Source organism: Phragmites australis, chromosome 22 (genome assembly GCF_958298935.1).
Source record: "Phragmites australis chromosome 22, lpPhrAust1.1, whole genome shotgun sequence".
In the NCBI taxonomy this organism is placed as follows: domain Eukaryota; kingdom Viridiplantae; phylum Streptophyta; class Magnoliopsida; order Poales; family Poaceae; genus Phragmites; species Phragmites australis.
The window spans coordinates 3,559,043-3,572,682 of record NC_084942.1 but is presented as its reverse complement, the minus strand read 5'-3'; the positions used below and the strand labels follow the sequence as shown (position 1 = coordinate 3,572,682).

At 42.0% G+C, this 13,640-nt stretch overlaps 1 protein-coding gene across 2 annotated transcripts; it reads left to right on the top strand.

Annotated features, from left to right (window-relative positions):
• Positions 1-7,450: 7,450 nt before the first annotated feature.
• Positions 7,451-12,322, top strand: LOC133905308 (transcription factor E2FA-like). 2 transcript variants are annotated; one of them, XM_062347066.1, is made up of 14 exons: positions 7,451-7,748; positions 8,952-9,141; positions 9,223-9,279; positions 9,433-9,518; positions 9,599-9,687; positions 9,761-9,815; positions 9,949-10,001; positions 10,081-10,131; positions 10,215-10,263; positions 10,352-10,417; positions 10,509-10,585; positions 10,697-10,916; positions 11,442-11,508; positions 11,627-12,322. In XM_062347066.1, the coding sequence occupies exons 1-14, from the start codon at positions 7,596-7,598 to the stop codon at positions 11,740-11,742; spliced, it is 1,329 nt and encodes a 442-aa protein (XP_062203050.1). In that variant the 5' UTR covers positions 7,451-7,595; the 3' UTR covers positions 11,743-12,322. The 2 variants fall into 2 exon arrangements, with proteins under 2 accessions (XP_062203050.1, XP_062203051.1); XM_062347067.1 differs by lacking the exon at positions 7,451-7,748 and adding an exon at positions 7,765-7,968 and having other exon boundaries at positions 11,624-12,322.
• The last annotated feature ends 1,318 nt before the right edge of the window (positions 12,323-13,640 follow it).

Here is a 13,640-nt window from a genome sequence, read left to right as displayed (position 1 = left end):
TATATATATATATATATATATATATATATATATATATATATATATATATATATCTCTTCTAGTAAGATATTCACCAAGCAAGCCATCAAGATTATGTGCAACTTATTAAGACAATCCCGTTGAGTACGGGTTTTAAGTCACTGCACCGACTTAAGCAGCTGAAACTAATTCATATATGCAATACATATGCACAGTGGCAATTTTAGGGTCATCAAGAAGTAAGAGCTCTCTTTTTTCCCTCATGCTACTCCTCTTCGAGTACTACTTACGTTTACTTTTACTCGTCATCATTTTTTAATATAGCAAATTTAATTGTTGTTTCATAATAAATTTAATAATATAAAAGTTTTAAATATCTATAATCTTTGTAAAAAATAGATACTTAAATTTACTACAATAAAACATGATGATAAGTAAAAATAAATGGAAATAGTAAGAGGATCTGAATTCCTGCCCAATCGGTGGATCCGCCATGCATACGTCTGCGTCTGTCCGGTGCAGAGAAGCTGCAGGACAGTTGACTCCCGATCGATAGTGGTCCATGGCTACTTATTACGACCTATCGAACTTTGTGATTTGATTGCTGCCGATCTGCTTACTCCTTCCTATTGCAAAACACAGTGCATCTGGACATTAAGGCATCTCTAGCTAACTGAAGGTTTTATTATAGTTTGAGCTATATATTTTCTACTGTTCAGTGTTGTACTGTCACACAAATTTAACATCTTTTTTGTCTTTATAGACCGTGCAATTAAGAACCTGTTTGGTTACTAGTATCATCTAGACGCTCCTAGGTTTATTTTAGACATATAAGTGTATATAGTCTGTTTATTTATTTGGTTGTATGTATTTAGTTTAGTTGAGAAGATGTCGTGTTTGGTTGTTGGTATGAATATATGTTATGTGAGATTGAAATAAAATAGCAATTATTAATATGATATTTATTTTGTATAAATACACTACATAATATTTAATTTATTATATTAAACCTTAGTCTAATTGAAAATATACTAATATAAGTTAATATTCATTACTTATATACTAATTATGTCATTAACTAACCTCTACCGGCATGGCCCGATAAAAACAGATTTAAAATCCGTTTCCGTCGAGTCAAGCTCGCTCGCCGATTTTGCACACACGAGACCAGGCCTGTCCAGCACACACGGGCAACCAAACGCTCCATGCCAGCGCTCGACCAGATAACCAAATAATCCCTAAGTGGCTGTATCTGAAACTACGATTGTGCTCTTGTGCCGACACGGTTGAAAATAAAGTTGTGTCTATTATCGTGTTGTAAAATCTACTGGGTCATTGTGTTCTTTAGGTATACTGTTTTCAATTGTGTTGGATTGATTCCATGTTTGGCCTTTATGCTCTTATAGATCTTCTGTTTGTGACGCTGGTTGGAGAATTGGATTGATACAACATCGCTTTGAGCTTGTGATTTTGACAACACTTTCTTTTCTACCACAAGGATTACGTTCACACGCACAGCACAAGCACACACCAAACACTCACATATCCGTGAGTTTACCCTCCTATCACACACCTAAAAATAAAACCAATGAAAACACTAGTATATATTAATATGTGTAAATCGTGGATACCAAAATTTAAACTTTGGTGAATGAAATCTTACCCCTTACACCTCCACTGCCCACCAAAAGGTGGTTCGTGTTTTTTACAGCTATCTTTTGGTTGCCTTGGTGGACCCATTGGGAGAGGCAAATGAGCCGGTTAGTTGACGATGACGCATGGTGGCTGTGGACGGAAACGCGAGGACTTCAAGATTGAGGTTGAGTCTGTTTCAGGTAGTCGGAGTTGCTTTATCGTAGACTCATTGACGGACTTCGCGTGTGTTATTTTTAAGTGTTGCGCTATTTACTTTTTGTTTATCGGGATGCTCCTGTAGTCTTTTTTTTCGGTTGGTCTCGAATCAACCAACTAGTTATTAAGATTTTTTATCCAATTTTTCTCATAAACAAAACATATTATCTTCTTTTATAATAATATCGACATCACTGATACCGCCTTTCCAAAAAAATCAGTTTAGTCGAAATTGCAATCTCAACCTTGTTTTACAAAGTTTGGGGTGCCTCTATTAGCTGATTTTTCTTCTTCTTGTTTTTGTGTAAGTCGAATTGTTTCCTGTGATTTTTTTGGGTATCCGCGTCTGGATCTGCTACAGCACCACGCGGTATCTGTTACGATGGGATGTGTACGTTCGATCGATCAGCAACCTGCAGCTCCTGTATGTACACACCATCTACACGTAACGTATACACTGCTGGCGCGCTGGATCCTGTCCTGCACCCCACGATATTTTTGTGGACGGAGGGCAGGGCCAGGGATACGAATCCAAGAGTTGCGAGTCCATCGGCACGGCGTGCAGTCATCGATGAGCAGCGGGCACAGGTACGCGCCTGGTGCTCCTCCGTTCTCGCCGCAGCCGCGAGGCAGAAGGGCAGAGGGCTGACAGCATCGCGCGCGCACCGTGAGCTTGCTGTTGAAGCGCTGAGCCTTCTGACGCGCGATCGAATCCTGCAGCCAGCTGGTAGATGGCCCGTCTGGTCCAGTCAGTGTGATTTCATCAATGCTGAAAAACTAGGTCTATTGTGACATTGACAAAAGCAAGGTGAGCATATTGACGTTTGTTATGATAATATGCGGATGGACGTAATTAATTTGAAGAATTTATATTTAGAATTGGTTGTTATTTTTGTTTATGTGTAGTTGTGTTTTGAGAACAAATGGTTCGGTGACGGTGACCGAGAGTAGGTTCAGCGAGATTTATGGTTAAGACGATTACGAGATCATATGAGACGTTCGAACTAGGAACAACACATGTGAAGATAGATTAAATTATAAGATATATGTGGAAGATGTACTATTTACGTTGTGATAGGGAGGACCACGTCACTAGATGTAATGTACATGCTATAATGTAGATGTAAGCAATGTGGATCACTGTGGTGTGCGCTATGTGGAGCACGGTGGCCTGAACATAGCAACGAACTAATTTTGGTTAGGTAACGAATTAATTTTCGATCACCTAGCAACGAAGCATCTAGGTAAGATTCTGAAAGTTTTAGTTAGTTAATTTTTCGTAATTCTTGTATAATTGTGAAATTATAGTTTAATATATTTTTGTCACTATTTGTTACGGTCTGTTTTTAAAGGTCAACTTTTGATAAAGATTCGATTGACTCAATTCCGGTTGAGTTAGTTTCTAATGTAAAAATTTAAAAACAATTGGACATACATATCTTTTTATATTATTTTTAGTAGCATAATAGTTTAGAACTAAGCATCAGATTAAATTGATGTTTTATTAAGCTTAATTAAAATTTAAATTTAACTCCCATAATCATTCACTCCTTTGATTACATAATAATTAGTCAGTAATGGATCTAATAGTTGGGTTGGCCAGCCGGTGGATGCGAGGCGTGGTGTGAGGCTGCATGCACGTGCCGGCCTCCCCTCTTAAGACAGCTTGCTGGTGGTGCGAATGCGTACGGTGAAAATCTGCGATGGATCATGTCAGGAGTCAGGACTCGGGACAGGTAAACATGTTACGTCGTCGGTGGTGCGCATTGCCCCGGCTAAAGATGTTCAATTGGGCGGCCTGGTCAGACACGGCACAACCCGTTACAGTCTGTTAGTTAAATGGGTCGTGCCGTGCCAGCTCACGTGCCGTGGTTGCAGTTCAGGCACGATCCGTTTAAGATTAGGCCCATTAATATTTTTCTGGCCTAACGACCTGTTAACACGTGAAAATCCGAAAAAACATCAAAAAACTGCCGAATGTAGGGATCGAACTCAAGATCTCATACATGAGAAGCAATGACTCTACCACCCTGTTAAGCATCTCTTTATGTGTTAGGGATAAACAAATTATATAAAGCCTTAGAAAAATAGAAAAACTTAAATGGGTCGTGCCGTACCGGCCCGGCGTGCCGTGGCTCTGGCCCAGGCACGACCCGCCTAACCGTGCCGTGCCGTACCTGGGCCGGGTCATTTTTCCCGTGCCGCGGGCTGGCCCGTTAGACCCGGCCCAATTGACCATCTTTAGCCCCGGCTCCTGATGAGCCAAGTGAAAATCTGCAGGGGTAGGTCCAGACGTGGGCACTAGGCAGCACGCCTAACGAAAATCCTGTTATACGTGTGCACGACTTGATAAGTCACGGCTTGATCCGGACCTGTTGTTTAGCGGTTGGCTTAGGGTTCAGAATTAGGTTGGGATCTATTATCCGAAGGGTGTAGAGGGAGGTCCGAGGGGGCAGGGGGTTGCGACTGGCGAGGCGGAGGTGGCTAGTGGGGGGTGGGCCGTGGAGGATCGTCGATGGGCGGTGTTGGTGGTGTTGGTGGTGTGGGTGAGGATCAGGCCGGGTTAGCGGAAGGTGGGGCGGCGTGGTGGCGGTGGGAGGACGGGGGTGCCGCTAGCCGCAGGTGGTGGGAGGCGAAGGTAGGGGAGGTGGCGAAGGGGCGTCGTCAGGGGAGACGAAGGCAGACAGAAGAGCAAGCCAGCAAGGTTGGGTTGGGCTCCATTGCCCGGTAGGCCTAAAGGGAGGTGGGGGTTGCAGCTCGCGAGGTGAGGGTGGCGGGGGGGGGGGGGGGGTGAGGCCGGGCGGTGAGGGCGCCACCATCCGGGCGGTGGAGGACCGCCAGTGGGCAACGTCGGTGGTGGGGGCGAGGACCGGCAGGGTTAGCGGAGGGCGGGGCGTCACCGATCGCAGGTGGTGGGAGGCGAAGGCAGGGGAGGTGGCGGAGGGGCACAGTCGGGGGAGACAAAGGCGGAGGCAGAAGAGCAAGCCGGCGGAGCGCTGCCATTTAGCTATCCAAAATTGCCCACGTGTTGGAAAGTAGCACGCGTGCGCGGATTAGCACCGCCTCACGCCTACATCTCTACGCTAGTGCCCGACAGACACCTCCTGTCTTGCCCTGTGCCACCACATCCGATCCTCTTCTTCCCGTTTGCCACATTTACTCCTCCGGTCTGGTTCACATGAGTACATTGCTTGACCAAACATCGCGTCTTCAAGCTCAAGCTCAAGCAATAAAAAGAATAGATTCACAATATTCTACCAGATAACGGTCTAAATCCTAATATGATATCCACTGTAAGGATAACATATGAGATCTGTATCCATATATCATCCGCACAACGATGATAGTAGCAAATTGTGTAATCTCCCATAAAATTAAACAAATAGGAGGGAAATATTCTCTTTTAATTCTTTTCTACTTCACGGTGGATTAGGCTTTAGTGACTTTGAAATGGTACCGAGCTTTTCGAAAAGTAAAGAAAGACTGGCCATCAAAAGCTCATGTATGGCATTTTCTGACCGAAAGCTGATTACACTAGGAATCTCTTTTGCTTGTTTCAGGCACAACCTTTCTAGGAGGCATGCAGCACAATATCATTTAACTACGTCTTCTTTGGGGGAAAAAGGACGCCCACTCTTTCCTTCTCTAGCCAGCATAATTGCTTTTTGTTTTGTTCTCTCTTTTTTTTTGTGAAACCATGATCACTTCCTTTCATGTAATATACACTTTTGTGATAACAAAAGTTAATATTCTCCATAAGGTGTTTGGAAAAAGAACTGACACTCGCAAAGAAGAAGAATCTGAAAATTTAGCATTTCATTCCAATATCAAATGCACTACATTTCTTGCAGCAGTGCATTTATGTGGAGTTCAAGTACATGGGCTGCAAGTTCCTTATGTGACGATGTATCTAAGGTCCAAGTTTCGGGCCCATAAAGTTTTGGGCCTATGGTGCTTCTGAAGTGGGCCACTCGAACGCGTAGATGGGCCTCCACGGGCCTATTTCCCGCCTGCTCAGAGCCTAGATTTTTTTATTTTTTATTTTTTAAATAAAAATTGTGTGTATATATATATATATATATATATATATATATATATATATATATATATCTATCTATTTTGAAATTTTGCAATAATATACTCCTATAGCCTGCCGCCAATCCTAGTGGTGACAAATTTTAAAAATAAAATATTATATTTTAATGCTCTCAAAATTCAAAATGCTTTCGAAATAACTATGATTTTTTTTGAAAAAAATAAACTTTCCTAAAATCAATAGTATTTTGAATTTTGAGAGTATTAAAACTCTATGTTTTTATTTTCCGATCCTTGTCTCCAGTTGGAAAAAATGATAACTCTGGAGTATAGAGTTATAAAATTTCAAAAGGGAACAAATATATTTACAATTTTCGGATTTTGTGAGCCCCATTCTCGCGGTGCTGCGCGCCACCACGTTCAATTCTGAGAAGGAATTCGCCGTGATATTTTATAGGAATGGTTCAAACCACTTTAACATACACGCAACCACGTGCCACCCACCTCCTCTTCGATCCACCGACAGGCGGGCCAGAGACGCATGGGGCCCACATGTCATTCTAGAACTTCCCATCCAGTGTAGCTTTCCGTGAACATCGAACGCAGCTATCGCCGCCGTGCGCTGCGCGTGAGCCAATCAGGAGGCTCCCCGCCAAAACCCAACGCGCGCGGGACTAGCGCGTGGTCCACCTGTCAGCGTGACGAGAGGGAGGCGGGAAAATAAAAGCGCGCGCACTTCACCAGGGGCTTGGGACCCCACAGACAGCTGGACGGTTTCTCGCGCCCGTGGGTTTCTGTGATTGAAATGATAAACACATCACATCATAATCAACAAGTACTGGTACTATCTGCGGAATCTCAAGTGACTAAGGATATGTTTTTACACGCAATCTAGATTCCGTGGAGAAAATTCTTCCCGTCAAATTATAGGTGTGTAATTTCGTAATACAATGTGACATAGATTATAAAAATTAGTTTTTAGATTGCTACAGTTTATTTCTGCTTTTATTTTTATAGATAGAATCTATAATCAAAATAAAACAAATAAGATCTAAGTATTTGCAGAATTATCAGGTCACCATAATACGCCATACAAATTACCAGTACATAATATATGCAATGCTCTATAGCGCATATTTACTATTGTCAACTAATTGAATATTGCCAAATTTTAAATAACAACATACTAAACAAGCTAGAGTATTTAGTCCACACACTACAAAAGCCATAATCAAAACACAAAATTAACCGTTGTTTCTTTACTACGTAAAGTCATAAAATGGCAAAATTTGCAAGATGGGGCGTAGCATAGAGTCCAATTACATATGTCAGAAAAAAACATGAGTCCTAATGTGTAGCAAATTTTGCGAGTGTTTATACGCAACTATAGGATAGTATTCAACCCTTTCGAGATAATCTAAATTTTAAATCTTCAATGGCAAGAAAAGAAGAAGACCCGGTATGGAAATTTAAATTTTAAATCTGAAATGGAAATTTTACATTTTTTTATCCCTGTTGGGCCCCACATTTCCCTCCACAAACTTGCAACCCCCGCTAAAAACTCCAATTTCCCTCCTTTCTCCCACCCCCTCTTTTTCCCTCGTTTTCCTTCCCTCCGCCGCGCAAACCCTCGCCGCCCCCGCCGCCCCCCACCTCAGATCCGAGCTTCCAGACCCGCCAGCCCGCTCGCCGGCCTTGCGATCGACGCCTCCCCGCGCCCCCTGATCCCCATGGCGGCCGGCGGCGGGGCCGGCGAGGCCGGGGCGCGCGCGCTGCTGCAGCGGCACCAGCCGTTCGGGCCGCCCCCGGGCGAGTACCACCACTTCGGCGCGACCGGATCCGGCGGCGAGGATATGGTGGAGGCGGTCGTCTTCAGGACGCCAGTGAGTTCCGGGGCGGGTGGAGTAACTGGAGTTGTTCTGCCGGTTGTCGCGGTCGTTGGGTTGGTGACGTTAGAGCGCGGCGGTTTTTGGTGCCTCCCGCTCGCGGCGAGTGGAGCTGGGGGGGAGTTCCTGTGCACCGGCGGACTTAATCGATTCCGGCAATGACGAAGCGTGACGCCTTTGGATTTGGTAACGAGCAAGCTAGGGTCGATGGGGACGGGTGGGTTTTGATTTTGCGGAGATGAACTGAATTTTGCTATCTGTGGTGGATTGTGCTGCAAATTCTGCAGATATTTTGCATTACTGCACTCTGACATTCCTGGAAGCGGTGACCAGATGGATAATTTGCTGTTGTTTAGGCGAATGTTGCTAGGATGGAGTAGGATAATGTACTAATTCGGTGAAAATTGCTAATTTTGACTTGAGGGAAATGATTGTGCTTGGTGTGTACTCGTATACACTGAGTAGATCAGGGGAGCAACCAGCTGATGAGGTGCTTTAATTGCTACAAAAGACATTCCTTTGTTTGCTCATACTAATCGATATGCACTTGGTAGCGTGGGATATAGTTAATGATGGAGGAGTTTGGTGGTTCTTGTGATGATGAATTTATGTAGTGTGTGCTGATTTGTCTCGCCTTGTCTTTTTTTGTGTGTGTGTGTGACTGGTTGCTGGCATAGCCAACTGTTACCTAAATTTGACACATACTTTGAAATAGTGAATCTTGTAAGATGCAGTGTTTTAAATGTGCTAGGTGCTAGTAAGATGTTTGCGGTTCTTTAAAAAATAGTAAGATGTTTGCGACAACTTGAACCCTAATTCATGCTACACAACTCTGAAAATTGAGTGAGAACTATGTTATGAACATCAATCATAAGCTGACTACCTCATGCATTGCATTGTGAAAAAAGGCACGGGATTTGAATTCACTGAAAAAGCTATAAAGATTAGAAACCTATGTCTAATTGTCTGTACAACACTATTGTCTAATTGAGAGTCTGTACATCCTAACAATGTTCCCAGGAGATCTTACACTTGTCTGCCTATGGAGACTATTAGGAAGACATTGCATTTTCGTTGTAGTGGTATAACACGTTTGTGCAACTTTTGCCCACGAATATTAGGCCTTTTGAAGGTATAACGGTATATATGCATGCAATTCCTTATCTAGTACTAATTCTAACAAGAATGTTCTGTTTGTAGTTAAAACGGAAACATAACAGGGAAGAAAATGAAGCTGCTGAATCAAATGACTGGATGATGAGCCCTGGATATGCTAATGCAGCTGGCAGTCCAGTTCCTACACCGCCTTCAGGAAAAGGTTTAAAAACTTCTGCCAAGTCTAAGGCTACCAAGGGCCAGAAATCTTGCCCTCAGACCCCATTGTGTTTTGGTGAGTAATGCACATCAAATCTGCCATAATTATGCTTATCTTGGACCAAGTTATTCAATTTAACTGCATACACTTTGCCAGGTTCTCCAGGCAATCCAGCTACTCCTGTTGGTGGCTGCCGCTATGATAGCTCCCTAGGTGAGAAGACTCAGTCATTGATTTTCCTGTTTTGGATCTTATAATTCAGCAAGTTTTTTTTAGAAAAATGTTGTTAAACAGGTTGACGTTCCATCAACATTTCCATGATAGTTTGAACTGATTTTTTTCTTTTTCCTGGTATTATTATTTTAGGGCTCTTGACAAAGAAGTTCCTGAACTTGCTAAAAGGAGCACCTGGTGGCATAGTTGATTTGAATAATGCTGCAGAAACACTAGAGGTTGGTACTTCCTTTTTGGTATATTGTTCCAAGCCCAGCTTTCTTTTATTAAACATATGCATGTGGAACTTGTTATGCAGGTACAGAAAAGGCGTATATATGACATTACTAATGTTCTCGAAGGGATAGGGCTGATAGAAAAGAAGCTTAAGAACAATATCCGTTGGAAGTAACTATCCTCTCTATCCATATTTGTGTTTGGTGCTTTATGGGCATTACTTACTTCATATGGCCTTTTCCAGAGGAATTGATGACTCTCGACCAGGAGAAGTTAGCGATGATATGTCCATTTTACAGGTGTTATGCTTCATTTCTCTCTAATTGTGAATAAAATAGTTATTCTCATAAGTTGTGGGACTGGGAATGTAGATTCTTAATATTGTTTTTTTATCTCTAGAAAGTAATTGTTCTTTATATATGTCATCCACAGGCAGATATTGAAGCTCTCACACTGCAAGAACACAGTTTGGATGAACGAATAAGGTTAGTCACCAGTTATTTAAAGCTAAGTCACCTTATTGTTATTCTTTCACTAAGCATACTCATCCAATGTTTGTTGCAGTGAAATGCGAGACAGGTTAAGGGAGCTCACTGAAGATGAAAATAACCAAAAGTAAATATCTCCTTTTCATCAAGAGTTGAAAGAGTATTGGAGTGCAAGTTTCAGATCTGATTAATGAATCTCTCTACTTGCAGGTGGCTTTATGTTACAGAAGATGACATCAAATCTTTGCCCTGCTTTCAGGTCTTTTTCGTTTTGAACTCTAGTAATTGTTAAATGATCGATACTATCTATATGAATCAAGTAACTATCAATACGCTACATTTTGCAGAATCAAACACTAATTGCTATAAAAGCGCCACATGGTACAACTTTGGAAGTCCCAGATCCTGATGAGGTTGGTAGTAAAAGCATGCTTGTTTGTCACACTCAGGATCTTGGAGGGATGTTACATTTCGTTAATGAAGGCAGCTTCCGTCTTTATGCAGGTTAATGATTATCCTCAAAGGAGATATAGGATTGTCCTAAGAAGTACTATGGGTCCCATAGACGTGTACCTTGTTAGGTATAAGCTCATTATTTCTACATGTCTGCCATGATACTAAAAATCATAACTTCAGAATGTTCATCTCCAACTTAATATGAAGCCTAACATTGTTGTATTGATCGATCTTAGTCAATTTGAGGAGATGAGTGGCATGGAGACTCCTCCAAGGCCCGCACAGACAATACACACGGATTCTCTAGAGAATCCTAGGTCACCGTTGGCTGCAGAATCCAACAAAGCTGCAGGGATGGAACCAAATATTCAAGAAGGGTTCACAATGCCTCCTGATGCTCCTAGTAGTTCGCAAGACATTGGAGGGATGATGAAGATTGTCCCTTCGGAGCTTGATGTAAGTTCATTTCCATGCATAATTATTCAACGAGATGTGCGAAATGAAATCAATTTGTCTAGGGTCCTGTTCTTACTGTTTTATAGTATGTCTTTCCGCACCTATGCTCAACTTCACTTTCTACTTCAACTGTAGTTGGTCTATGCTTCATCTAACTAGGCAAATAGAAACCACTTTGCTTCAACTTCACTATATCCTTTTTTAGGGAATATCAACTGCACTATATCACTCTTGTGATGTACTAATGCCATTTGATCTTCTTGCTGTGCTCCTTATCATTTTCTCCTAATCCTATTCTTTTGATGATTCTAAGATTGACCTGTAAAGACTTACTATTTGAGTTGGTTATTGGTCGATCATCTAACTGATGGATCACAAACCCGTTTTCCTAATATTGGAAAACACTCTACGCAAAGTCTTTTTGAAATATCCTCTATAGCATATCTGAATTCAATAGCATTTTGTGTAGTTAAGTTTATGTAGCACAAGCACTTTATATGGCATTAACCCCCCTTTTTTTGGCAGACTGATGCAGACTACTGGCTCTTATCGGACACAGGAGTTAGCATTACCGACATGTGGAAGACAGCACGTATCCTTCTACCAGTCTCTGTCACCCTTATCTTTCATGTACACACAGATATTTATGTAGTATAACATGCCTCATTTTAATGTGAAACAACTAAACCCTTAACTCGAGAAAACAGCAGAGGTGGAGTGGGACGGGATCGAAAAATTCAACGCGGAGGATTTCCTGGAAATTAGTACTCCTCAACACCAGGACAAACCATCCGACATCGTGGATGGTCCCTCCTGTATAAGCTGAACTGCTGAATCATGGCAGGACTGGTTCTTGGCGTGGGCTATGAATGGCCGATCAATTGGGTGCAGGGGATGGCTGTGATGTACAGATGGAAATTCAGTACCATGTTAGTAACTTTCCTGGACCAAGCCGGCATCCGAAGCATGCTGATCGTAACCTGAAGAGATGGCCCTGGCCCGGTGGCCCTTTGCCGGACTTGACAAGTTGAAGCAATGTTGTATCTCGCAACATGAGAGTTGTACGACTAGGAATTCGCTGATGATGCCCGCTGAGATTAGTTGTAAACTAGACGTTATTCGTTTATCTCTTTAGTGGATAACAGCAGTTATTAATTATTCGTGTGACATACGTTGGTGCTCACCGGCGCCATCCCGAGATGGACGGTTGCTATGAACTAGCCATGCCCTGCAAGTGACCTGTCAACCTTAGAGTGTCTTGGCAGACTAGCTCTCGCCATCACTGGGCAATCTCTCATTCTCTTCTGATGCATGTGTATCGTGATCTCTTTATTTTTGTTAGAGGTGTGTGACGTGATCTTAATACATGATTAGTCTGCTACCCTGCAGCTTCACATTAGAAGCAACTCCATTAGCCCAGTCTCTTCTTGCTTGTCCCATCAAGCATCTGGTTGACTAGTACTTTCTTTCCCTGATCGACATCTAAGCACTTTGTTTTACGTTCTCATGCTGCTACTAACCTATTATCATAGAAAACAAGTCACTGTCATTGTCGTTATCTTGTGTGAGAGCAGTCGTGAATGGCACACCGGAATCCAGATCAGTGCCGCGTCAAAGGCTTATCTATTTCATCTTCTGCCTGGGTCATGAAGAAGCTATGTCTCAGCTTGGCAGCTTAGTCAAATCTAGCATCGATGCCAACTCATTTTTCTCCCATAGCTTCTTTCTAACACCTATGGGTGCACAAGCTTTTGATCAATTATTAATTCTTGAGCAATTATTAGTTGTTAACCAATTATTAGCTCGCTAACCGAATGCACATGAAGTGATTAGTAATTTTAAGTGCCTAGTGAATTAGCTGAAATATGACTTCCTGAGACTTGTTTAAACCTGCACTGTGAGTGTTCTATCAAGCTGTCAAATGACAGAACATTAGCCGTGTCCTTTCTGTAACAATTGAACCACCAGCTAGATACTTCGTCTGATGCCTCGTGTGCTCCACTCTGGACTCTGCAGAACACAGATCGCCGAAAGAAAATTACAACAACCATCTTCACTGCACTTTTGCTGCAGTAATGTTAGATCCGCTTCTGAATTAGCTTCGTCCAGGTCTCGATGTAAGCGGAAACCATGACGTTCTAGGATCTTTTAGAACAATTTGATTCAACCAAAATAAACAATAGTTTACGTACCCACAATTTGATTCAATCAAAATAAACAATAATTTACGTACCTCTTGGACGTTGCTGGATTCGTCTACTAACCTTCCATAGTAGAATTCTTTTGCTCCATGTATGCTACCACCGCTAGAGGAATGATTTGTACATATCGTTGGTAAATCTCGTACCGGAAATTTTTTTAATCGTTTGTAAAAAAGAGTATGTAAAAATAAGATTTATACATAGGCTTGTGATTAAAGTCATCTGTACTATAAAAATATCATAGATGGCTCGCAAGCAGAGCCGTCTGTGACCTTGGTACAATACAGACGGCTCTCATTTCGAGCCGTATGTACTATAGGAATATCACAGACGGTTGTAGCCTTGTAGGTCTAGAACTATCTGTATATTTATTTATACAATATTAAATTTATATATTACTAAATGTATTCACAACATATCATACACGGATTATTCAACAAAGTCATACATAGTTCATACAAACTCTATTCACAATAGATCATATATAGATCATACACACAACAGATCAAATATCTTCATTCAA

What these genes read in the sequence shown, in the direction of transcription:
- LOC133905308 (XM_062347066.1), top strand. Translation starts at nt 7,596, where the DNA reads ATGGCGGCCGGCGGCGGGGCCGGCGAGGCCGGGGCGCGCGCGCTGCTG. An exon ending in ATGATATGTCCATTTTACAG is followed by an intron (nt 9,816 to 9,948) that starts GTGTTATGCTTC and finishes TGTCATCCACAG; the next exon opens with GCAGATATTGAAGCTCTCAC. An exon ending in AGTTTGGATGAACGAATAAG is followed by an intron (nt 10,002 to 10,080) that starts GTTAGTCACCAG and finishes TGTTTGTTGCAG; the next exon opens with TGAAATGCGAGACAGGTTAA.